The sequence below is a fragment of the Engystomops pustulosus genome, chromosome 4 (genome assembly GCF_040894005.1).
Source record: "Engystomops pustulosus chromosome 4, aEngPut4.maternal, whole genome shotgun sequence".
NCBI classification, from domain to species: Eukaryota; Metazoa; Chordata; class Amphibia; order Anura; family Leptodactylidae; genus Engystomops; species Engystomops pustulosus.
The window spans coordinates 41,566,086-41,593,884 of record NC_092414.1 but is presented as its reverse complement, the minus strand read 5'-3'; the positions used below and the strand labels follow the sequence as shown (position 1 = coordinate 41,593,884).

The 27,799-nt window shown below is 43.5% G+C and overlaps 1 protein-coding gene across 2 annotated transcripts in view; it reads right to left on the bottom strand.

The window, feature by feature from the left end:
- Positions 1 to 27,799, bottom strand: part of SLC23A1 (solute carrier family 23 member 1) — a 159,940-nt gene that overhangs the window by 59,657 nt on the left and 72,484 nt on the right. For both annotated transcript variants that reach the window (XM_072150625.1, XM_072150624.1), the window contains 2 exons: positions 13,924 to 14,105; positions 8,329 to 8,449 (listed from right to left, as the gene is read on the bottom strand). In XM_072150625.1, coding sequence (XP_072006726.1) covers positions 8,329 to 8,449; positions 13,924 to 14,105 — 303 coding nt within the window. The remainder of the gene's footprint in view (positions 1 to 8,328; positions 8,450 to 13,923; positions 14,106 to 27,799) is intronic.

Below are 27,799 nucleotides of genomic sequence, written 5' to 3'. Positions count from 1 at the left end.
ATTTATTGCTGGGGGGCTGTATATAGTGATTATTGGTGTCTATATATAGTTATTGTTAAAGGTCTGTATACCGTGATTACAGGTGGCTGTATACAGTGATTACTGGGGTCTCTATATAGTTAATGCTAGGAGGCTGTATATAGTTATAGTTATTGCTGGGAGGCTGTATATAGTGATTACTGGGGGGCTGTATTTAGTTATTGCTGGGGGGCTGTATATAGTGATTACTGGGGGTTGTATACAATAATACTGGAGACAGGGTCGGACTGGCCCACCCATGGCCATGGCCACCCATGGCCACCCATGGGATCCGACGTTGGACCCCGACACCTGGGGCTATTGCAGGAGCCACCATCCCATTCCATTCTGACCCCGGATGAGCGGCACCTGATGACATCATAAAGAAGCAACACATCCTGTTCCCATCCATTGTAGCTCCCACTGCAGAGGGAAGAGGTGGGAAATGGGAGAAGTCCAGCATGGGTAAGTATTATTTTTTAATTTTCCTGCAGCCCAGGGTGGGTGAAGGGCACAATAGAGCGGTATATATGTAGCACTATATATAAAATGAGCTGATATATTTGTAATGACAGAAGGGGTTGTAGGATATGTTTGCTGGGAGGGTATATACACTCACCGGCCACTTTATTAGGTACACCATGCTAGTAACGGGTTGGACCCCCTTTTGCCTTCAGAACTGCCTCAATTCTTCGTGGCATAGATTCAACAAGGTGCTGGAAGCATTCCTCAGAGATTTTGGTCCACATTGATATGATGGCATCACACAGTTGCCGCAGATTTGTCGGCTGCACATCCATGATGCGAATCTCCCGTTCCACCACATCCCAAAGATGCTCTATTGGATTGAGATCTGGTGACTGTGGAGGCCATTTGAGTACAGTGAACTCATTGTCATGTTCAAGAAACCAGTCTGAGATGATTCCAGCTTTATGACATGGCGCATTATCCTGCTGAAAGTAGCCATCAGATGTTGGGTACATTGTGGTCATAAAGGGATGGACATGGTCAGCATTAATACTCAGGTAGGCTGTGGCGTTGCAACGATGCTCAATTGGTACCAAGGGGCCCAAAGAGTGCCAAGAAAATATTCCCCACACCATGACACCACCACCACCAGCCTGAACCGTTGATACAAGGCAGGATGCATCCACGCTTTCATGTTGTTGACGCCAAATTCTGACCCTACCATCCAAATGTTGCAGCAGAAATCGAGACTCAACAGACCAGGCAACGTTTTTTCCAATCTTCTACTGTCCAATTTCGATGAGCTTGTGCAAATTGTAGCCTCAGTTTCCTGTTCTTAGCTGAAAGGAGTGGCACCCGGAGTGCTCTTCTGCTGCTGTAGCCCATCTGCCTCAAAGTTCGACGTACTGTGCGTTCAGAGATGCTTTTCTGCCTACCTTGGTTGTAACGGGTGGCGATTTGAGTCAGTGTTGCCTTTCTATCAGCTCGAACCAGTCTGCCCATTCTCCTCTGACCTCTGGCATCAACAAGGCATTTCCGCCCACAGAACTGCCGCTCACTGGATGTTTTTTCTTTTTCGGACCATTCTCTGTAAACCCTAGAGATGGTTGTGCATGAAAATCCCAATAGATCAGCAGTTTCTGAAATACTCAGACTAGCCCTTCTGGCACCAATAACCATGCCACGTTCAAAGGCACTCAAATCACCTTTCTTCCCCATACTGATGCTCGGTTTGAACTGCAGGAGATTGTCTTGACCATGTCTACATGCCTAAATGCACTGAGTTGCCGCCATGTGATTGGCTGATTAGAAATTAAGTGTTAACGAGCAGTTGCACAGGTGTACCTAATTAAGTGGCCGGTGAGTGTATAAAATGGAGGAAGGAGGTCTGTATATATAAAACTAAATGAGAAGGTGGCTGCATATATGAAATTAAATGAGTTGGGGGCTGTGTATATAAAATTAACTGAGATGGGGTGAATATATGAAACTAAATGAGTAGGGGACTGCATAAATTAAATGAGGAGGGGACTGTATATATGTGAAACTAAATGAGGAGGTGACTGTATATATGAAACTAAATGAGGATGGGGCTGTATATTTGAAACTAAATGAGGAGGGGACTGTATATTTGAAACTTAATAAGGAGGGGGCTGTATATATAAACTGAAAGCAGCAGGGGTTATATATAAAAGGAAAGGAGAAGGGGTGTATATAAAATAAAAGGAGAAGGGGGGTATATAAAATGAAAAGAGGGCAGTGTATGTGAATTTTTAATCGTTTGGAGGCACATTATATACATTCAGGCTGCGGAAACATACGGTGCTTGCATTGAGTTTAAAAACACAATGCAAACGTCCAAGGGCGGGCTCAGCCTAATGACATATATGAAACGTATGCAGTCGCTACCAAGCGCCTCATGCTTTGCATTGATTGCACACAAAACATTGGGTTCTCGTTACCGATCATATGAATTTTTATGGAAACAGGCTGAGCCTCGCCCCTGGACGCCCAGTGTAACTGCACCCTTCGCATCTAAGCGGTACTGTATGTTAATTAATCATTTGGACTGGATTATATGTGTAATAATTTTGGCACATTTGGGACATTTTGATTTGGCAACACTGTCTATAATGCAATAAGGGTACAGTATTATTTATTTAGAGGCTATTTAAGTAGAATAAATATTAAGGGATGTAATGTAATTTTAAATGTATGTAGGGGCACAGCATGGTTTTGTTATGGCAGAGTATTTGATAAATGTGGGAGTCTAGTCAGTGTGGGACATTGTTTAACAGGGGACATTATATGTGACTATGGAATTTTTAGGGACACAGATGTGCTGCATGAATCTGAAGATATCTGCTGGGAAACTCTGCAGCAATAAGTTACATTGGGGAGTCATTGGCATGCACATCTTAAACCAGAGGAGAAAACAAGTCATCTATGAGGTACTAGATGTTGCTCCTTTCTTTGTCTTATCAGCCCTGCAATCAATGACTACTAACTATTTAGGTTGTAAGAAAACCATCCTGCTGTGTAGTGTGATATCCAAAACCAAAGCCCAGCCACCAGCAGAAAGGTGGAATTATTATCTACCCTAGCACTTCTGTACATTTCTGGGGCCTAGAGGCTTTTTATACACAGACACAAGGTACACAAAATGCCTGGAAATTTCCCGGAACCCAGACGGCCGAGATATAGGTAAAATTTCTATTCAGCAACTAGGGTGGGCCCCCAGAATCAATTTCACTGGTGGGCCCTAGGTACCCCAGTCCAACCCTGCTGAGGCGCTTTATATATTTATTGCTAGGGAGCTGGATATAGTGATTACTGGGGACTGTATATAGTGAATACTGGGGCTGTGTACAGTGATTACTAGGTAGCTGTATATATTTATACCGAGAGCCTTATAATGTTATTGTTAGGGACAGGCCCGGCATCAGCACCCGGCTTACCCGGGCTTACCCGGGCTTACCCGGGCCCACCAGCCTCAATGATACAGAAACTCAATTATATCGGCAACGGCATCCTTGTGTCGCCCATCTCTCTTGCGGCATCCTCCTGCGACAGGCAGTGGCGCCGCAAGCGGATCCCAGGAATATGACAATTTGTCCTGGACAAAAGAGCTTCTGCAGAGCGTCTTTACAGAATGCTTGCTGGCTCGTCGCCTGACGTGATGATTTCATGGCGCATGCGTCTGTGCTGTGCTGAAGATTAGAAGAGGAGAGCGTGATGGAGCAACTGGACCTGTGTTCTTGAGGTAAGTTAGAGGTTGTTTTTTTTTACTGGCCAAAGTGCTTACTGTTTTGTAGTATTTTAATAAACATATTTAATTCTTCCCTCCTCATATTAATTCATGCCTCTTCTCCTTATATTAATTCATGGAGGAGGCTCAGCATTGCCTCCTCGTCTCATATTATTTCATGGAGGAGGCTGCAGCCTTGCCTCTTTTCTTTATATTAATTCATGGAGGAGGCTCAGCCTTGCTTCCTTGCCTCCTCATATTCATTTATGGAGCATGTTTTTAAATGCTGCCACATGACTGTTGAGGGGCCCACTGAGGCTCTGTCGCCCAGGGGCCTACTGAAACCTGGAGCCGGCCCTGGTTAGGGAGCTTTAGATAGTTATTACTGGGGAGGCTGTATATAGTGATTGTTGAAAGCAGTATATAGTGATTGCTGTTCCCACATTCAATAGGGGCCTACACCAGATTTTGCGACCAGGGACCCCCACCAACCATAATCTGGCCCTGAATACAATACATCTAAAAACAATTTAAAAAGCAAGTTATAGTTTGAACACACCATATATGTATCAAAACTAACATGGACACAACACTTGTCTCACTATTATTTCAATGAGAAGCATTATTTCTACCATGACAATTTTAGCATATTCCAAGTTTTTCAGTATCAAGTATACAAAAAATGCATGCTATACATTACCAAATTGTGGTCAATACAAATACATAGTGAATTTTAGCTGAAACCACTTGTCATATAAAAGGCTTACATAGACTATGCTCAAATACAATATTACACTCTGCTGATACATTAACTTAGGTAACATCTCTGCCGAGTTAACGGAAGAGATAAAAGGTTAACAAACAAACAAAAAAACAAACACTGTAAAAATAAACAGTGTAATAAAATAAAAGGGATAAAAAAAACAGAACTGATGTGATGTTATAAGTCTTGTGCCTGGGGAAATACACGATCAATCGATCAACGAGGGATCCCCAAAGAATGACAATTATCTATTCCATCTACACTCACCGGCCACTTTATTAGGTACACCTGTCCAACTGCTCGTTAACACTTAATTTCTAATCAGCCAATCACATGGCGGCAACTCAGTGCATTTAGGCATGTAGACATGGTCAAGACAATCTCCTGCAGTTCAAACCGAGCATCAGTATGGGGAAGAAAGGCGATTTGAGTGCCTTTGAACGTGGCATGGTTGTTGGTGCCAGAAGGGCTGGTCTGAGTATTTCAGAAACTGCTGATCTACTGGGATTTTCACGCACAACCATCTCTAGGGTTTACAGAGAATGGTCCGAAAAAGAAAAAACATCCAGTAAGTGGCAGTTCTGTGGGCGGAAATGCCTTGTTGAAGTCAGAGGAGAATGGGCAGACTCAAATCGCCACCCGTTACAACCAAGGTAGGCAGAAGAGCATCTCTGAACGCACAGTACGTCGAACTTTGAGGCAGATGGGCTACAGCAGCAGAAGATCACGCCGGATGCCACTCCTTTCAGCTAAGAACAGGAAACTGAGCCTACAATTTGCACAAGTTCATTGAAATTGGACAGTAGAAGATTGGAAAAACGTTGCCTGGTCTGATGAGTCTCGATTTCTGCTGCGACATTCGGATGGTAGGGTCAGAATTTGGCGTCAACAACATGAAAGCATGGATCCATCCTGCCTTGTATCAACGGTTCAGGCTGGTGGTGGTGGTGTCATGGTGTGGGGAATATTTTCTTGGCAGTCTTTGGGGCCCTTGGTACCAATTGAGCATCGTTGCAACGCCACAGCCTACCTGAGTATTGTTGCTGACCATGTCCACCCCTTTATGACCACAATGTACCCAACATCTGATGGCTACTTTCAGCAGGATAATGCGCCATGTCATAAAGCTGGAATCATCTCAGACTGGTTTCTTGAACATGACAATGAGTTCACTTTACTCAAATGGCCTCCACAGTCACCAGATCTCAATCCAATAGAGCATCTTTGGGATGTGGTGGAATGGGAGATTTGCATCATGGATGTGCAGCCGACAAATCTGCGGCAACTGTGTGATGCCATCATGTCAATGTGGACCAAAATCTCTGAGGAATGTTTCCAGCACCTTGTTGAATCTATGCCACGAAGAATTGAGGCAGTTCTGAAGGCAAAAGGGGGTCCAACCCGTTACTAGCATGGTGTACCTAATAAAGTGGCCGGTGAGTGTATCTATTCTAAGTTCCAAGTAGCATTTGAAAATCTTCCCCAACTTCGCTGCCTGTATAGCAAGAGGGGTTTGCTGACCTTATTAAAGGAAACTTACCACTGCTGGCATGATAAAATCATGCGAGCACACCACCCTTTAGGCCATTAATCCTGATGCTGGAAGATACTTTGGTTAGGCACAGCAATCTTTAGTTTAGCTAACAAAAACTATTTACTCACATATGTAAATTAGCCCTCCGGTGCTACCTCTATGTCATCAGCCATCTGTCGATTCCTTCCGAGTGTTATTCACGATGTGACGCCACTGAGCTCTCGACACTTATTGCGCATGCACAGACCGAGAGCTTGGTGACATCCCAGCTCTCGCCACCTGAAGGAGGGCGGATAGCAAGGTGGAGTTGTGAATAATTAACACTTGGAAGGCATCGACAGACGGCTGATGATGTAAGGGAAGCACCGGAGTAAATCGGTTTTTTAGCTAAACTAAATATTGCTGTGCCTAACCAAAGTATCTGCCAGCATCAGGATTAACACCACCTGTGAGAACTAACAGGTGGAAGAAGGTGCTCTGGTCAGATAAAACCAAAATCAAACTTTTTAACCCCACTGTCAAACATGGCGGTGGCCTGCTTTTATTCAGCAGGGACAGGAAAGATGATTAAAATTGATGGGAAGATGGATGGAGCCCAATACAGGACCATTTTTGAATAAATTCTGTTGGACTCTGCAAAAGACCAGAGCCCGCCCCAAAGCAGTTTGGACTTGTTGCAGCGTGGTACCACCAGGCCACTCCACAGGCGCGACCTTGTCAGCGGTGGCAGCCAAGGCGAAGTACAGAATCATAAGGCAAACTTGTGGTCGGGGACAGACAGGAGGCCGAGACAGTAGCAGTTGGTCAGGACAGGCAGATCCGGATAAGAGTAACAGACCGGGGTGTCAGAACTGACAAATTGTTCTGATGGGATCAGGTTTCAGGCTTCTTGCTGGAAAACCACACCCAGTGCTGCCTGTGATTGACAGCTCCATTTCTGATCCTGGGAAAGCTGGGTGTGTCTTTGAACTCCTTTTGCCTTCAGCTGAGGTTTGAGTGATGGACAGCTGAGCCAGTCAGTGCTGGAGGTAGTGTCCATTACTACCTTATATTCTGCTCAGTCCCTTCATTGGGTGCGGGTTATTGCAGTCTAACCTGTGTATCTAGTGCTCTTGCCATTGCGTTTCTTGTTATTCTGTGTATAGACTTCTGTTTTGCCTACTGACCATTCTATTTGCTATATGATTCTGTACCTTTGCCACCATCTTGGTTTTGACCCGGTTTGTTTGACTCTGCTTGTCTGTCGGAATCTGTTGTTTGTCCCTCAGTATCGTTTATCTCGTAGTTTGACCCCACCTTCCTGTCTGTCATGTGTCGGTTTCTGTTACCAGTGTAAACAATGACCTATATCTGTATTCCGGTTACCTGTCCGCTCCACCATCCAGCAGCTGCCAGACGAAGTAGGTTTTCCCTGTCATCTTGTAGGGTCACTCAGGGACCTTCAGTTAGGTTCCTGATAGTGGGTTTGCCCTTACCAGCGCAGTTTATCTGCATTAGGCAGAGCCTTAGCCTGCAGGGATGTCGCAGGGTGAGTTCCCCACCACTTAACTAGTCTGACAGCTGACGCCAAGCCTGGTTGTGGTTGCGCGGTTGCTGGACAGGTACTGACACAATGGGATGGGAATTCGGAAACACAACAAATCGCATGAAATAGCTTTCTCAGAGGCTTTAGGCACAAAGATCTGACAGGGAATGCTAGGAGGGGCCAGCTTTTATCAATTTCCAGGGAATGGCTCGCACCATTAGCAGTGCGCTATTAATTTAAATCTTCGAGGGCGGGGACACGTGCGCCCGGGCTGCTGGTCCAGGAATGTGGACAGCTAAGGCAAGAAGGGGAGCTTGTGTTATTATACTGGTCAGAGAAGATTAGCATAACACATGCCCCCTTCTAGCAACACTTCTCTGACAGTGGAGAGGACTGTAATGGTCTGATACTGGGACTGATATCTCAGCTGTGAGGACTAGAAAGAAAATTCAAAGTGTCCCTGAATAAGTGTACTCGCTCCTTCAAAATGGTATATTCATCCCCACAAGTGTAAGGTGTGGAAAGGTCTTCTTTAAGGTACAGTGCCTCACTGGCAGCTAGTTTTAGGTGATATGGGGAGTACTTGTAACTGTTTACCAACATGCATTATTGGTTTTGGGGGTAAATTCTGGTGACAGGTCTTTTAAAAGAAAAATATTAACATGCAAAGTAATCATACTGACACCTGTTTTAAGAAATAAAATAAAAAAACAGCAGGGAAACAATGATTAGGACATCTAATACCATACATTTTTAGATTGTTTTTCACCTACCGGAAACATTTTGAAGATTTGTAATTTGTAGGTCTTTATACCTTTTCCAAATTTATAGTAAGGTAATTTAAGAGTAATGTTTCGGAGATATTGTGCAAATAATATTATCAGTACCAAGACACTGAAAAAAGAAAAGTAATTAATAAAATAGCATTTACACACTTTGACATGGTCAGTATTTCAACAGAATTTTGCATCAGTTGTATATATTGTTTACACTGACTGATCAAAAGGGGAACAATGTTTTGAACTATTGACTTTCAGGCACTCTACTGCACTATCCACTTTAGCTCATGGGGAAGGGGTTATTAATGTGCCTTCTTTGCCAGAAAAGAAGGCATAATGAATCTCCCCTTGCACTCATAGGATACTTAAAGGAAACCTACCACTTTAAAATGACCCTTCTGACCCACAAATACCTTAAGCTAGCTCAGGATGAGCTGATGCCGGACCATATTTTCAATTAAACCAGAAACCGCTGTATTTGTAGAAAAATGATTTTCTTGTGGTAGTAAAATCTCTCTTCGGCGCTTCTATAAGCGTCATACAGCGCGCACCCCGGACCCTGCTCCGCGATCACGCTCTCGTCAGCGCCGCTCCCGTCACTAATTTTGCTGTACCCGAGAGCCGGTGACGTCACCGAGCTCTCGGGCACACTAGCGCATGCGCACCACCTCCTCCTGGCGCGTCGCGGCCGGATCCCATTGCGCATGGGCGAAGTCCCGAAGCCTCGTAGTGGCAGTGGAGGGAGCCCCCCCTTTCGTTGGTGGGAGCGGCGAGCATAGTGTTTTTTTAATGTTCTCTCACCCCCACGGTCTTCTCTCCGAAGCCTCGCGATACTACGAGGCTTCCGGGAGCAGGTGGTGCGCATGCGCTAGTGTGCCCGAGAGCTCGGTGACGTCACCGGCTCTCGGGCACAGCAAAATTAGTGACGGGAGCGGCGCTGATGAGAGCGTGACCGCGGAGCAGGGTCCGGGGTGCGCACCGTATGACGCTTACAGAAGCGCCGAAGAGAGATTTTACTACCACAAGAAAATCATTTTTCTACAAATACAGCGGTTTCTGGTTTAATTGAAAATATGGTCCGGCATCAGCTCATCCTGAGCTAGCTTAAGGTATTTGTGGGTCAGAAGGGTCATTTTAAAGTGGTAGGTTTCCTTTAAATATGGCTTAGCATGAGACCAACAACAAACCTGGGGAGGTATCCAATTCATCTATTATATCATCAGGCTTGGCAGTTCCTTCAATTTTTTGATCTGTCAACCTCCTTTTCCCTTGTTTATTCCAGATCAATTTTCAACCATCATAGCCGTAGTCTATTGACTCAGCCATCATACCATGACTGATACATTTTATCCTTTCAAATCATGTTTCCAAATTTTACTAATTGCCAATATGAGTAGAGGCCTTTTCACCATTTTTCGAGCCAAAATTTCTGACTTCTGTGTTCTATTATGTCTATGGGCATCTGTGATAACACTATTACACAGCATACAAGCCACCACTGCCATTTGTTGCACCAGAACCAGCTGACCTTGGCTTTGGAATAGATAAGCAAACTTCATCTTGTCCTCAACTCAATGGTTTGGTAATTTTCTTGACCAAGAGATTGCTATTGATTTTCTGGATAATTCCATTTCTCTTTTCTGGGGAAACCTTCTTTATGGCTTCTCAAGTAATAATTGACCTTTCATAATCATGTAATACCAAACTTAACTCTCTGTAAATGTGAAAGAATCTGTATATCTAAACATATGCTTAAAGGAAACTAACCACCTAAAAAACATCTTTTAAAAAACATATTAAAACACCCCCCCCACTCATCTTCACTTTAATCCTGACACTGTCCTTCGCTAGTCTTGATACACCAGGATCACCTAGGCAAGAAAGTGCAGGGATAAGATGTCCGGCGCTCCAGACTGCTAATTATGCACTACTCCTGCATGATGTCACCAGGAGGCGAGGGTGTGCATAATCAGCAGCCCAGAGCGGAGGACATCCTGTCCCTCTGCTCCGTGCTGCTAATTATAACTTTCTTGTCTAGGTGATCCCGGCGTGTTAAGAATAGCGACGGACAGCGCCGGGATCCAGGTGAAGAGGAGCAGGGTTGAGTATTAATCGCTTTTTAAATGTTTTTTTAGGTGGCTTGTTTCTTTAATAATTACAATTTAAGTATGAGATAGAGAAAATGGTATATAAAATTATGGTAGTCTCATATTCAAAGTTGTAGTGGATAGTGAGATATGGAGCGTGAAAGTTGGAAGTTCAAAACAACCGTTTTACCATTTTGCTTGTCAGTGTATGAGCAGTAAAAATAGAGCACAAGTCTTTCCATTACAGGAATTTACTCGGTAGGTTCCACTTATGGTAATGGATTATAAATAATGGTGAAAAATACTCACCATTACAGGCCAGTGTAAAAATAGCATAACAATTATTAGACAAAAGTAGACCACATGGACATGACAGCCCCACATAGTAAACATTGTAAGGATGCACAGTGAGTTCTTGTGGGTCAATACCACACTGGAAAGCGGAATGTCTTCCCAAATCCTGTCAGTGATCAAACCCTCTTCCCGCCCGCTTAGTGCAGACAGCTGGTGACATCACTAAAGATGAGCTAGTGTACTCGTCCGAGCTTGATGCTCGTTCGAGTATTAGAGTACTCGAAACGGCTCGTTGCTCGGACGAGTATCTCGACGGCTCGAGATCGAGCATTTACTTAACGAAACACAGTGAAGAACAGTGAAGAATACAATTAAAACAGTGAACACAGGATCATTTAAGTGAAGAACACATTGAAAGAACACAGTGAAGAACACATTGCAGATGTTCCGAACATCTGCTAACTTATCTGAAGACACAAGCGCCGAACGGTGGAGGAGCAGAGGGGGGGCTGGAGCGGGCATGGAGGAGTGGAGCGGGGGCTGGAGGCTGGAGCGAAATGGAGCTAGCATCACGGAGCGGAGGCTGGATCAGGCATGCAGGAGCAGAAGCTGAAGTGGAGCTGAGGCTGGATCAGGCATGCAGGAGCGGAGGCTGAAATGGAGCGGGGGCTGGAGCGGGCATGGAGGAGTGGAGCAGGGGCTGGAGCGAGCATGGAGGAGCGGAGTGGGGGCTGGAGCGGGCATGGAGGAGTGGAGCGGGGGCTGGAGCGGGCATGGAGGAGCAGGGCTGGAGCGAAACGGAGCAGGTATGGAGGAGAGGGGGCTGAAGTGGAGGCTGGAGCGGAGCGGGCTGGAGCAGGACCAACAGTCCGACCCTGATCACAGCCCAGCCCGAGCACAGAAAGAACACAGTGAAGAACACATTGCAGATGTTCCGTGCATCTGCTAACTTATCCGAAGACACGCGTGCCGAACGGTGTTCTTCACAATAGTATGTGAAGAACAATATGTGTGAAGAATATATTACAGATGAATGGAAACATGTGTTCTTTCAATGTGTTCTTTCAGTGAAAAATGCTCGAGTCTCCCATTGAATTCAATGGGGTTCGTTATTCGATACAAGCACTCGAGCTTTAGGAAAAGTTCGACCCGAGTGAGGTACTTATATTGGTTTTGGGGCTTAATTCGAATTAACAGGTTGCTCAGTTTACAGATGTGCTCTGACACTGTGAAGCTGTTATATTTCAAAACTTTAAAGGATTTTATAGGCCCCCAACATCTATAACCTGCACGGATTTCATGGCAGTTTCGTGAACTCAAGGCTGGTATAACATCTCCATTTGTATTCAGATAAGCAAAAAAGGTGTAGCTTTCTAGCATCTGTAATATGCAACAGATAGAGCCTTCTGCTTTATCCACTGTATTGTTTTCAGCACTCAGAGTCAATGACTTTTTCCCATATTTAGTTGGAGTCATTTCAGTTGTTTGAAACAGAGTTAAAAATGTTAACTTGAAGCAATTTCTTCAATTTTATGATTTGATACAGACTCCTGACCTTTTTAAAATTTGTATGCAAACTGCAACATTCCTGCGGCGGTGTTTAGTCTAATACAGTGAAGCAGCTGCATGATCCTGGTTCACTGTGATACTTTTAGCAGCAGCTTCAGGCAGACTGAATATCAGCAAATGTAACAGGAAATTAGAAATCCTGGAAAGATTTCGATAAGATAAAAGTAAATTAGGGAACGCACGCATTGGATTTTAGCATGAATTCTTCACTCAACCGAATGTTTTCGATCTCACTAAAATGCTATGGAAAATGTATGCTTAAAGGGGTTGTCCACTTTCAGCAAATAATTGATATCGGTTGTATAATGAAAAATTATACAATTTTCCAATATACTTGTTGTATCAACTCTACTTGCCAGCAATCTATGTTTACTTCCGGTGAATAGAAATCTGTCCATGGTCTTGTGATGAACATACAGGTGCCTGAGCTGTTAATATCACTGACAGTATGTGATAGTAACGGCTTGTGCATCTGTGTATCCACATTGACAGATTTCTATCCACTGGAAGTAAATAGTGAAGCTTTCTATAGCAGGTAAGCAAGCAGAGATCTAGAAACTGTGTGGAATTTATACAAAAAGTATGTATATATATATATATATATATATATACACAAAAAATTATATCATATATATAATTAATCAATTAAACAATTAATCAATATATCAATATTTAGACAACTCCTTTAAACACAATGGGGCACATTTACTAAGGGTCCACGCACAGCATTTCTGTTGGGTTTTCCGACTATTTCCGATTTTAAACGCATTTAACAGGGGATTTTGGTGCAATCACACCGACTTTCATGTGACACAAATCAGGGGGCGTGCCTTCAGACGATACAACGGATTCGGGCAAACCGTGAGATTTAACATTTAAATTGTATTGCCATACCAAGCACTCACATGCACAGGGAAGAAGAAGGTGAACTCCGGCAGACCAGCGACACATGTGGGATCTTAGTGAATTGCGGCAGCTGTGCAGCAACGCACCTCGGGGATCGCGCAGGGCCGGGTAAGTAAATGTGCTCCATTGGCCCAGATATATTAAAAGTGGTGCTATCTGCCTTTGTGTAGTTTGCCTCAATCATGTGCAGGTTGCCCATATAATTCAATAGTGGCGCAATCGGCACTGCTTTGGAAAGTGTTGACACAGTTGCACCTTTTTCTTTTTGGTGCACTTTTATTGTAGGTCATGCGCCAGAATTGTGGTGCAACAGAGATGTGGAACAAACTCTGAGTAAGTACTACCATGCTCCTTTAGGTGCAGAGTGTCAGACAAAGTAACGGCATTACACAATTGTGGTGCATACAATTGATCAATACATTTGAAAGCTCCAAAAGACACTCTTATTAGTGCAAAGGTAGACAAAAAGCTGGAGCAGTATATCTGGGCCAATATATGCAAGAATACATAGTTACATAGTCTATCTACAATCCTGTGCCAGACTGTGTATGGACACATTTTAATGAAAACCGTTAGTAGGGGTAATTTATTATTTGTATATTTCCAGTGGAAACCACAGAAACAGCACAAAGAAGAATTATATATATATATTTTTTATCTTTAATACTCTGCAAATATTTATTTTTAAAAAACAGACAATGGCAGAGAGCTTTGTCTTTTATTTACTACTTACAATATGGATATACCCCAGTGAGACCCTGCTCTTTCTCCGGCAGCCTCAAAAACAGAGAGACCAATCAAGGAAATCGTGGGCGCAACAGTTAGAGGTCCAATGTAGTTTAGCAATGCTCCTGGCAGTCCAACAAAGCCAATAACTATTTCAACCAAACTTGAAACTATAATTGATCCTTGTATCTGCAGATTAAAAAGACAAATATTGTATTAGTTTTGTTTTAGTTTTTGAACCAGAATTTTTATTCTTTGATCCATAGCCTTTGATACTGTACTTTTTTTCACCCTCTCTGATGAATAGTTTTGTTATGAAAAAAAATATCAATGAATTGTTCAGGAATATTAGTTGGTGGGCTATCCTCAACAGTATCATAACCAAAGGAATGGAACTTGAACCAACTGTGTATGTGTCCTGTGTAGTGGAATGATCCTGTAAATACAGCTGCAACTTCCATTTAGGTCAATAGAAACTCAAGTTACAGTTATGGCCACCAAACAGAACAACTGCTTCCCAGCCATGTTCTGTGTACTTGACTCGCTGAACAGCTTATGGGTGAATATACATTTTTATTTTTAGCATTAGACTTTTAACAAGAAATAGTACCTGCTGTATGTGCCTTACTCTGCAACCGGAGCCTGCCAGCCAACTCACCTTTCCCGGCTCCAGCGGTGGTCCCCGCAATGTCCGTGCTCCGGCGCACGTGTTCCCATCTCCTAGGGCACACGTTAGCCGGCTTTGCAAAATTTAAAGGGCCAGTGCGCCGATAATTGGCGCCAGTCCAGCTTCCTTCCCTGATAAATTCCAGCCCCTTCCTGTGTCCCCTGCCGGATCTTGGAGCCTATGCCATAGAGAAATCTCCCCTACAATATCCCAGAGTATTCCTGCATTCCTGGGTGTTCCTGCTCCTGAGTTCCCATGTTCCTGCATTTTCGTGTTTCTGTGTGTTCCTGCATTCCTGTTCCCATGCTCCTATGTGTTCCTCCCTCCCTGCTCCCTGCCCTGATCCTGTGCCTGAATTAGACCACGAGACTGTCTCCTGCAAAGGTACCTTGGCTAGTCACACCTGTGGAACGACCTAGCAAGACCATCCCGCTTTGCGGCGGGCTCTGGTGAAGACCAGGTGCCACTTAGATTGCTGTCCCAGGTGTCGCTAGTACCACCTCCCGCAGTGGTCCAGAGGATCCACTGATCCCGAATCCTGAGAAGTTATGTTGGGTTGTCCAGAATCCATTCACTATAACTAAAAAGCTTGGTGGTTGCAATTGGTCATGAGTGGATCTATCCATGTTGGGTTCCTTGAGTGTTGGCGAACTTCTAGAAAAAGTTTGGTTTAGGTACTTAAACTTGACTCAAACTTGGCCCTGAACTTGAACCAAATTGAAATGTATGCAGACTTAAAATGTCTGTAAATTAACTGTAGTAAAGGGTAGAGGATTGCAAAATGGGGGGGGCGGGATAAATGGGCAAATGCCCTGCCAAAAATAAGCTAGGGAAAGTACTAATTAAGTAAAGCAAAAAATTAAATATAAAGAAATATTAAAAAATTAAACCAAATAAAATGCTGTTAATCAACTTGGGGAGAAAAAAAGAACTGTACTGCAAATCCACACATCACACAATGATCTACTGCCGCTAAGCTACATTATATAACGAACTCGAGGTTCTTAGTTACATTTTAATCACATTGTATAAGCCCACTATCCACTACACGGTGACCTCGTTGTAGTGGGTCCCTACGCTATTGTGTGCGGCATCACCTGGCATCCCTGGCCATGCAGCACAGCATTGGCAGGGACCAAGACCCGGTTGCCCCCCAGCAATCGTACTGGCAGCTATAACCCCCATGGCTCCGGGCCCTGGGTCCCCACCAGCACCGCACCACTGAAGCGGCAGATGCCATGCAATACCGCACCATGTGAAGAGGAAAAAATGCTTACCATGTGTAAACAGGTGTTGAATACTCACTATTCCATGTGGTCTTAGACGCTAGCTGAGAGGAAGTAGGCGGCCACTATGTGCAGTCTCCTGCTAATTTAAAAACACCTGGGTCGAATGGGGAAGAGTGCTGGTACCAGGCAAAAAACTATGAAGGGATAGAATGTACTAAACCAACAGGGGGAAAGTAAAAGAACTGGACCGCACATTGGCAAAGTGGTTAGTGGGCTTACACAATTTGATCAAAACTAACTAAGTTCATTGTGCGGTCCAGTATTTTTTCTCTCCCCATGTTTGTGAAATGCTGTTAATGTCACTGTTGTTTCACTGACATGCGTGACAGGCGTATAAATAAATATTTATATTTAAGACTTAACGTTTATTTTCACAAAATTTAAAAAGGTAACAAAAGTACAAAAACGCATATGACAGATTATTAACACACATTTCAGGAATGCATTATTGTTTAGCATCCAGGAATACCATACTTCAGTGTGTTCAAAGTATTAATTTTTTATAGTTGTGAAAAAGAAAAACATTAAAGCAAAACAGGGCTGCCATCTGGTGGTAGTGGCCTGTATTGTGGAAAAAGTTTTTAAATATATCTTAACAGAAATGACAATATTTAGAGGGGTTCGTCTCAAGTCTTTACAGTTGCTGACTATTATGTCATTGCTTTCTGCCTGATGGAGACCTAAGTCAACTTGGCCCACTGAGGTTTCCACTATTCTGTGGGTATCCTATAATGGGTATAGTGTCATTGCTATCTGCCTAGGCGTACCCTTGCTTAATTGACCATTCAGGGTTATGCGTCAGTTCACACACATTAACACATTGATCTCAAACAAAACATTATTTTACAACCCTAAAGAATTGGTTTGTAATTTCAGCCAACCCTACACGGCGTTTGATATCTCGTTTGATATCTCGACCTAGATATTCGTCAGGGGTCTAGTGTAATCTAAATACTACAACATTCTTAGGCCTTGTTGCCAAAGCATATGCCTTGTATGGTGTGCCGCCAGCATTGATATTAACTGTGCCGCCCCTCTGCCATCCCTCTATTTATCCTAGGTTGATGCCCGCGTCACTCCTGCCATGCCCCCTTCATGCACCAATCACATGGCTGACCATCACTGATGAAATTGATGGATAAACACTTCCCCCCAAGGTGTGGAGCATAGCGGTGATACAGCGGTGAGCACAGGCACATTGTGCTGCAAAGATCTGCCTATTAATTATGTCAGTGACTTAAAGGCACCAATGTAATTGATTTTTCAGGTAGTACAGACTTACCAATATCTGGCGAGTCTGTACTACCAGCGGTGATCAGCCGCCTCCAAAAAGGACCGCAATCCTGGCAGAAGCGGCCCTGGTCCCAGTTATTCTCTCTGCGGTAAATAAAATCAATTAGAAAACCATATGTATGTTTCCTCTCACTGCAGTTAAATACCCTGTGGGTGTTCAGTAAATGTCACTGGAGCAAGGTGAAACACCCCTGCCAATACATGGTCAGAGGGGTAGTTGCTAACAGTGCCCTCTCCAGGTTAGGAGCTAACAGAGGGAGTCGCAAACCCTCCAGGAAGGTTCTAGACCTGTTCATCAGGGGTTAACAGCAGTAGATCCTGCTTGTGCAGGCAAGGGTTAAATTTGCTAAAAGTTATCATCCTATTGTATTCCTTCATGTGAACTGGAGTGTTATTGGAGAGTGAGTCACAACCTGTCCAGGGTCTAACAGAACCCCTGGGCAGGAAGGGGCAAGGCTCTTTGGTCCAGGCAATCACCGCATGAACAGCTCTTGGAATCTAGCTCCTGACACAGGAGCAGCTCTTGAGTTCCACAAGCTCTTGGAACCCAGCTCTCCCTAGAGAGAACACCTTGCAGATCGTCAGTGAGCAAAGAGAGAGTGTGACGTACACACCTTCAGTGCTACACACAGAACACCCAGGACAAAGCTGCAGCTTCCATATCTGGACACAGCTACATCCCAGCCTGCACCTACTACCAGGCTGGTGAATATTCTCCTGAGGATCACTCTCCATAACCACTACAGTAATCCGGACTCTACAGCAATCCTGCATCTGTACAAGATCGTTTGACCTGTTGCCTGCAGTTGTTCTAATAAAGAACTGTGAGTTATTTTGCACAACGTTGTCTTGGTCTGTTCCCTGGATACGGCTGTAACACCAAGGGCACCCCATCTATTACCCAGGGACTCATACTACAGACACCAAAGTGGTTGCCCCAAGTACATCAGCCTCTCCCTCCATCTTTCTTGCACACACCACCTGCTGGAGACCTTCAAGACCTCACGGACAGCCCTTCGGTCCCCATACCAAGCACCGTGACACCAGTGTGCCCTAGGCAGCTATCGCCAGCCACTCCGGTATTCTGGGCCCCGGTTGCCTCCAGGCCACAAGAAAAGGCTAGGCCCCAGTGGGGAATGTTGCAAAGGCATTACTCAAAAAATTGGGAAAGTACTTAAAATAATAACATAAAATAAAAAACAAATTAAATAAATAAAAAACTAAATAATATTTTTGAAACAGATGTCAGAAACAGGTTCCATTGCATATGCAAAATTGAATTCCAGCAGCAGCATGGTATGAACACTGAAATGCGTACACACAGTACATACTTTATGCAGCAGCCGCTTCATGTTTGCGTAATAAGCCAGGAACCTTTTCATGATCAAGTTGGGCATGTTTGTAAGGGGTGGGCTGCGTGTCAACCTGGCTAGGTTCAAGGCTGCTTACAAGGTTCCACCCATTGTCATACCACTTTGCTGGGCTTGAAGTTCAGCATCAGCAACCACTCATCTGTCTGCTCCTGAATCCCAGTCCACAGCTCCTAGCTGGTGTATGATCTTTTACTCACACAGATGAGTTTCTGAACAACCTGCTGCCATTCCTTCATGGCTTTGTTAAAACTGGTAGTGCAGGCACTGCACTGATTGGATGAGGAAAAAGAGTAGGAGGAGAAGGAAACTGGAGGAATAGAGTGATGTCCTGCAATTTTCGGTGGTGGCATAATAGGAGATTTAACATCCCTGCCCTTGTTTACTTGTCCACATGTCAGTTGTGATTGCACCTCAGGTGTTTCCAGTTTTTTTTGGTGTCTCATCCACTGCAGTGCATAGTTACATAGTACCCGGATACATTGGACAGTAGCAGGGGATGTTGTGGCTGTGGACGGACCATAGCCATGGTACCCACACATGCCCCCTGTATATAGGTAGTCCCTACACATACCCACAGTATATATGTACAGTCAAGGCCAAAAGATACAAATGTTAATTTTTACAAAGTCTACTGCATCAGGTTTTATAATGGCAATTTGCATGTACCCCAGAATGTTATAAAGAGTGATCAGCTTAACAGCAATGAATTGCAAAGTCAATATTTGCCTAGAAAATGAACTTTTTCCCCAAAACACATTTCAACTTCATTGCAGGCCTGCCTTAAAAGATGCAGCTAACATCGTTTCAGTGATTGCTCCATTAACACAGGTGTGGGTATTGATGAGGACAGGGCTGGGGATCAATCTGTCATGATTAAGTAGGAATCACACCACTGGACACTTTAAAAGGAGGCTGGTGCTTTGCATCATTGTTTCTCTTCTGTTAACCACGGTTATCTCTAAAGAAACACGTGTAGTCATCATTGCACTGCACAAAACTGACCGAACAGGGAAGAGTATCGCAGCTAGTAAAGATTGTACCTCAGTCAACAATGTATCGCATCATCAAGGAATTCAAGGAAAGAGGTTCCATTGTTGCCAAAAAGGCTCCAGGGTGCCCAAGAAGGACCAGCAAGTGCCATAACCGTCTCTTAAAAGTTTTTCAGCTTCGGGATCGGGCTACCAGCAATGCAGAGCTTGCTCAAGAATGGCAGCAGGCAGGTGTGAGTGCATCTGCACGCATTGTGAGGCGGAGACTCTTGGAGCAATGCCTGGTGACAAGGAGGGCAGCAAAGAAGCCACTTCTCTCTAGAAGAAAATCAGGGACAGACTTCTATTCAGCAAAAGGTACAGGGAGTGGACTGCTGAGGATTGGGGTAAAGTCATTTTCTCTGATGAATCCCCTTTCCGATTGTTTGGAACATCTGGAAAACAGCTTGTTCGGAGAAGACAAGGTTAGCGATACCACCAGTCTTGGCTCATGCCAACTGTAAAGCATCCTGCAACCATTCATGTGCGGGGTTGCTTCTCAGCCAAGGGAATCGGCTCTCTCACAGTCTTGTCTAAAAACACATCCATGAATAAAGAATGGTACCAGAATGTCCTCCAAGAGCAACTTCTCCATAAAGTCCAAGAGAAGTTTTGTGATCAATAATGCCTTTTCGAACATGATGGAGCACCTTGCCATAAAGCAAAGGTGATAACTAAATGGCTCAGAGAACAAAACATAGAGATTTTGGGTCCATGGCCTGGAAGCTCCCCAGATCTTAATCCCATTGAGAACTTGTGGTCAATCATCAAGAGTCGGGTGGACAAACAAAAACCAAGAAATTGTCTAACTGTCAATAAAAGCTTTTGTTCCTCATAATATGATTGCACTTGTATTTCTGTATGTGATAAAAACATCTGACAATATATTTGTGTCATTCTTAAAACTTTTGACCATGACTGTAGTCCCCATATATGCCCCCAGTATATAGGTGGTCCCCACAAATGCCACTAGGATATTAGTAGTCACAAAATATACCCCCCACTAAATAGGCAGACCCTGCACATGTCCCCCTGAAAAGATAGGTGGTCATGTGTGTGTGTGCAATTTACTGTAAATATCTTAAAGGAAATAAATACATTTTCTAGCTAGGGCTAATCAAAAATGCCAAAAAAATTCTACTTTTGTCCTTTCTGTAGTTATACTTAAATATCTCTTCTGCTGCCTTCTGCATACACAGGCTACAGCAGTGATACAAGACAAACATGAAATGCAGCAGAGGAGAGAGTTAAATTGATCTACTTTCCTATTTTAGCTCAGTTCCTGCTACTGCTCCCTGATTTTTGAATTCCAGATAACCCCTAAGGTGTCTAAGGGTGAGAACAGAAGATGCAGGCTTGATGTGGCCAGGGTGTAGTTGTGATGCGGAAGGCCACACCCAAGAAAAAGCCCTAGGTGCACCTGAACATTATAGTATGTCCCTGAGGGTAGATACTTCCCACACCGGGATGTGCTGTAACATCCTGCTTCTGGCACCGGCTCACGAACTGAGCTGGCACCAGAAGCAGCAGCTATCAGCTGTCCATCACAGCTGACACCGCGCGCTAACACCCACGATCAGAGCGGACACCGATCGCGAGTGTTAACCCCTTACGTGCCGCGGTCAAGCATGACCACGGCGTGTAAGGGTGTTCCCGCTGTGGATGGGATTCCCCATGCCGCTTACCGGGGGATCCAATCCACTTCTGGGCAGCCCCGAGGTCTGCCGAGTGCCCCAGGGCTGCCCGATGTTCCTGGCAGTCAGACCCCTTCTGCTCAGACAGTTTACACTGCTCTACAATTAATTAGTATTGTAGAGCAGTGTATTGGACTTGAACAAGTGATCGGAGCATCACTGGTTCAAGGTCAAGTATGGAAAAGTAAAAACATGTAAAAACACTAAAGTTTACACATTAGAATAAAAAAAAAATACATAAAAATATAAGCCCCTAAAATGTCACTTTCCCTTAATTAATAAAGAATAAAATACACAAAAACACAAAAAAAACCCCACATATTAGGTATTGCCGCGTCCTTAACAATCTTTATAATAAAACAAAATCATTACTGGAGCCGCACGGATAAACGCCGGAGAAAAAAAACACAAAAAACTTTCCTAAAAAAGATCATTTTTAATTAATACCTTTAAAAAAAATGCTCTAAAAGTGATTAAAAAAGTTCCACACTCTAAAATAAGCCCACTAAAATGAACAACTGTTCTTGCAAAAAAAAAGCCCCTAACCAGATTTGTCAGCCGAAAAATAAAAAAGTTATGCATGAAAAAATGATAATGCTAAAATGTAGAAAATATTCTCAAAATTCGTTTTTATTCAGTAAAATTTAATAAAACACACAAAACCCCCACATATTTGCTATTGCTGCATCTGTAATAATCTGCATAATAAAACAGAATCATTATTAGATTTGCAAAGTGAACCCCGTAAAAAAAAACGCTCCAAAAAAGATCATTTTTAATTAATACCCTATTAAAAATGCTCTAAAAAGTGAAAAAAATGTTATGCAATAAGACCTTAATAAAAAATAAGCCCTTAACCAGATTTGTGTGGCGAAAAATAAAAAAGTTATGCATTTGAAAGTTGGTGATGCTAAAATTAACAACATTTTCACCAAATTACCTTTCATTCAGTAAAAATGGGGGGAAAAAAATCTTTATAAATGAGGTGTTTTCGTAATCATGGAGACCCATAGAATAAAAACAATATACTATTTTTATGGTATGGTAAACAGCCAAAAAAAAAACCAAAAAATCTTCCTAAAAATTGATGATTTTCATTTCCTCCACCAACAAAGAGTTAATAAAATCTCACAAATTATCTATATATAGCCCAAATATATGTACCAGAAAAGTGCATCTCATGTGGCAAAAAAAATAAGCCCCTATAGGTCCACACTAAAAAAAGAAAAAAAATTATAGCCTCTGCAATTTGACAATGCAAATCTGATCTGCATGGCGCCTCCTTCCATTCTATGCCCGGGCGTGCGCCCATACAGCAGGTTACCACTACGTATGGGATATCGGTGTATTCAGGAGAAATTGGGTATCAAACGTTAAGGAGACTTTTTTCATTTAATCTATTGCAAATGTTTAATTTTCCACCCAAAATGAGTGTATTGTGAAAAATATTACAATTTGTAGATTGCACCTCCACATTGTTTTAACCCCTATAAAACACCTAAAGGGTTAACACACTTCTTAAACATGCTTTTTCATACATTGAGGGGTGAAGCTTCCATAATGGGGTAATTTACTAGTCTAGCTATTATTTAGGCCTCTCACAGTCAATTAGAAGTTGAGCAGCTCCATCTAAAAACAGGTTTTGGTGATTTTCCAAAAAATTTGAAAAATGGTACCTAAATTCTGAGCCTTATAACATTCTAGTAAAATATGTGGAATCTTAAAAAACCATGGCAACTTAAAGCAGACATTTGGGAAATGCAAGTTATGAATTTATTTTGGTGCTATGACTATCTTCATCATAAGTAGAGAATTTAGAACTTAAAAAATAAAGAATTTTTCCAAATTTTTGCCAAATTATGGTTTTTTTCATAACTAAACACAAAAGATATCATCCAAATTTTTAAACTAATTTAGTGGTTAACAGTACATGAAACAATCAAAAAATAATATTTTTTTTATGAATTAAAACAATTGGTTAATTGGATGCATTTTCTATTCACACCCAAACCTGTTTTTTAAAGCTCAGAGGAGCGAATTTATAATCACTGGCACATTGTCACCCGTCTTAATATTTCCCGGCTGGCAGAAGACATGCTATACTCAATAAGTGATGAGCAGACCCAAAGTTCTGGACGGGGGTTCTGGGTTTGGCTCAAATACCCCTATCCCCGCGCCATTAGAAGCTGGCACTGATAACCAGTGTTAACACTTTAAAAGCCAGCTGCATTAAAACACTTCAAAGTAAAAAAGCACTGTGGAGGGGACAAGAGGGGGGAAAAAAACCTGCAATTTCATGCTGTGCAATTTTACGTATCTTGTGCGCCAGATCATGCTAAATACAAGGCGTGTTAAATACCCCTCAGAATCGACTGTAAATTGTATTGCGTACAATTATGCTGATAATCAACTACCGTATATACTCGAGTATAAGCCGACCCGAGTATAAGCCGAGGCCCCTAATTTTACCACAAAATACTGGGAAAACATATTGACTCGAGTATAAGCCGAGGGTGGGAAATACATTGGTCACAGCCTCCCCAGTATATAGCCAGCCAGCCCCTGCCCCAGTGTATATAGCCAGCCAGCCCCTGCCCCAGTGTATATAGCCTGCCAGACCCTGCCCCAGTGTCTATAGCCTACCAGACCCTGCCCCAGTGTCTATAGCCTGCCAGACCCTGCCCCAGTGTATATAGCCTGCCAGACCCTACCCCAGTGTATATAGCCTGCCAGACCCTGCCCCAGTGTATATAGCCTGCCAGACCCTGCCCCAGTGTATATTGTCTGCCAGACCCTGCCCCAGTGTATATAGCCTGCCGCCGCTGCCGGACAGATCGCACAGAAGATATACAGGGGTCGCCGGAAAGGTGAGTTTAGATATATTTATTTTTTTGACTCGAGTATAAGCTGAGTTTGGGTTTTTCAGCACATTTTTTGTGCTGAAAAACTAGGCTTATACTCGAGTATATAAGGTAATTACTAAACTTACTTCTTCCACAAACTATAGGGCAGAAATGTGTTTTTAAAGCCAAGTAATATTGGCTTACGCCAGGGTTATTTTGTGTTGTCTTGTAGCTGTTACACTTATGGTACAGTTATCACCCTGTTGGTCTGTTATCTATGTAGTAATCTCTGTTCTAGTCCTGTATCCATTTAGTAATCTCGGTTCTGGTACCATATGTACTGTACATGGTAATGTTAGTTCTGGTACAATATCCATGTAGTTATCTTGCTTCTAGTACTGTATTTATGTCAGCGGTGTGCAACCTTTATTGGTCTGAGGGGTGCATTATCATACCTCTCAAATTCAAGGGGCAGCACTACTAAGCTGAAGTTCAGATGCCTTAACAACCACAAATGCCACCCCAGAAACCAAATACTGCAATTAAATTATAACTAATACAGACCCCGGAGCATACTACAAATACTGTGTACCAACCGGACAATAATAATAATGGAGACTGCCTGAAGCAGATGACAATAATGGAGACCCCCCTCTTTCCCCCTAGAGCAGGCACTAATAAAACTGGAGACCCCAGAACAGAAGTATAATACTTTTGAGCAGACATGTAACATTGGGGATCCACAAAATAGACATTTAATACTGGAGATCCCTAGAGCAGGCATGTAATACTAGTGACCCCCATATCAAAACTATAACACTATAGACCCTGGAGCTGATTTTATACAGGATACCCCCAGAGCTGACTGTAATACTGGAGACCCCCAGAGATGATGTATATTGCTGGAGACTGATGAGTGCTGGAGACAGCAGGGTGAGAGCACCAACCCGCGGCTCTGCTGGATGCATGTGGCCCGTGGGCTTGTGCACCCCGATCTATGTAGTAAGATTAGTTTTGTTGCTGTCCCATTTTATTACACTTAGTAATGTTCTATGTCACAAGTTTTACAACAGTACTATATTTATGCACTAAAAGTCAGATCATCTAAAAACTCTAGACAGGTATAAGTTGGGGAACTAGTGCGGGTGGCAAACAAAATTCGTCAGTCAGGAGCTCTAAAATTCGTAGAGGCAGCCATGACCACGCTTATCCTCAGATGGAAGTGCAGAGCCCACCACCTCACCCCCCTTTAAAGTAGCAAAGCCGTTGCAGCCACAAGTCATGGAGCAGTTAGTCATACTGCGTGATAACTTTCCTGGGATTCCATAGTCCATCCACTTGGACTGTTTCTAGGCAAAATGGCAAGTTTCAGAAAACTGTCCCCTCTTCCTCATTCAAATAATGTTGACAGCATTAATTATGATGCTACATAACTCAGCTACTCAAGACAAAATCAATGAATATGAACACAACCACCTAGGTAGCTGTATGCAGCTGTGTTACTGGTGAATGTTACATGGAACTGCATGTCTGGCTGAGGTGAAGGTAGATATAGCTGTGTTACTGGGGGTGAGGCGGGTGTATGCAGCTGTGTTACTGGGGTTGAGGCGGCTGTATGCAGTTGTGTTACTCGGGCGAGGGGGCTGTATGCAGATGTGTTACTGGGGCCATGCGGCTGTGATGTTCTTATATGTGTTCTGTCATTAGGCTTACTGTCCATGTGTTTTGCATGTTCTTCCCAGCAACAGTGATGTACTGAGGAGGAGGGCAGTTGTTACAGACAGAGCAAGGAGAAGCATGGAATAAAGTTATCTCTGAGCCAGCAGTCCAGTGATCCAGTGTGGGTTCTTTCTATATCATACGACATTACAGCGACTGTATGTAGCATTGTTACTGGGGGAGAGACGGCTGTATGTAGCTGTGTTACTGGGGGTGAGGCGGCTGTATGCAGCTGTGTTACTGGGGGCGAGGCGACTATATTCAGCTGTGTTACTGGAGGCGAAGCGGCTGTATGCAGCTGTGTTACTGGGGTATGTTACATGGGACTTCATGGCTGGTGTGGACTGATGTGTATGTTACATGGGACTGCATAGCTGTGCGGTCTAAGGTGTATGTTACATGGGACTGTGTGTCTGGTGTGGAGTGAGGGGTATGTTACATGAGACTGAGTGTTTGGTAGGAATGGAGGTGTATGTTACATGGAACTGCATGTCTACTAGGGGTGAAGGTAGATATATAGATGTGTTACTGGGGCGAGGTGACTGTATGTAGCTCTCTTACTGGGGGCGAGGCGGCTGTATGCAGCTGTGTTACTGGGGATGAGGCGGCTGTATGTAGCTTTGTTACTGGAGATGAGACAGCTGTACGTAGCTGTATTACTGGTGGCGAGGCGCCTGTATGTAGCTGTGTTACTGGGGGCAAGGCGCCTGTATGTAGCTGTGTTATTGGGGGCAAGGCGGCTGTATGCAGTTGTGTTACTGGGGGCAAGGGGGCTGTATGCCGCTGTGTTACTGGGGGCAAGGGGGCTGTATGCCGCTGTGTTACTGGGGGCGAGGCGGCTGTATATAGATGTGTTCTTGTGGGGATAGTGGATAGTGAGCAGGAGGACGTGTATGTATTCTACACTCAGTGGGGGCTTCTATCAGATTTTGCACACTGGGGCCCCGACCAACCTTAATCCAGCTGTATTAGTAGGGAGCACAGTGTGGTCAGTTGTGGTGTGAGGGGGACGCATTATTTAGGAGCACAGTGTGGTCAGTTGCGGTGTGTGGGGGAAACATTATTTAGGAGCACAGTAAACAGGTAACACTATACTGTAAGTGACTGTGATGTTTATAGTTGTACAGTACTGAATGGAGCTGAAGATGCAGGGATCGTGGGTGAATACAGCAGCCATAACTTACGATCAGGAAGAGCCACTATGTTTTGCATGTAAAGTAGCAGATCAAAAACTGTAAGTTACTAGATGCCATTTGTGTCTGATTTATGCTGTCTCTGACAAATGTCTTAATGTGCATAGCATTGATATGTCAATGACAATGGTCATTTGTAATGTCGCTATAATGGGGAGGGGGACAGGACTGACTAGCTGCATCAACACTTTTGGTATTGCAAAAAAACACAGTTGTTCGTGGTGCACAGTTTGCCCCTTAAGGAGCTACTCACGGTATAAGACCGGTCCACACAGTCTTTGAAAAAGTCCACAGAAATAGAGAAAATAATTTCACTATGACCGGAGCTCCAAAAAAGAAGAATTTTTGGAGCTCGGGTCATAGTGAAATTATTTTCTCTATTTCTGTGGACTTTTGGTATTGGTTATTCTTTTTGACTATGGAGGAGAATAACGGAAATTAAATACTTTTTCATAATTTACAATAGATGTGCATGCATTAAAGGTTCCTTTTAGTTATTCTTTTACTATTTTAATGTAAAAAAAACAGACTACGGTGTTATGTTTTTGTTTACTATAGTTGAAGCGTGACAAAAGGTAACTTTTCACGCTTGCAATTGTAAATAGGAAGGGGGGTCCTGTCATAAATATTGCCCCGGGGCCCCCCGGACTCTAGCTACATTACTGACCATGACGCTGCGGTGTCACTGCTGCATGACATCATAGTGTAAGGGCTCGTGTGCCACATACACTATTATGTCATGCGGCCGCGACACCGCCGTGTCATATTGTATGCGCCCAGGCCA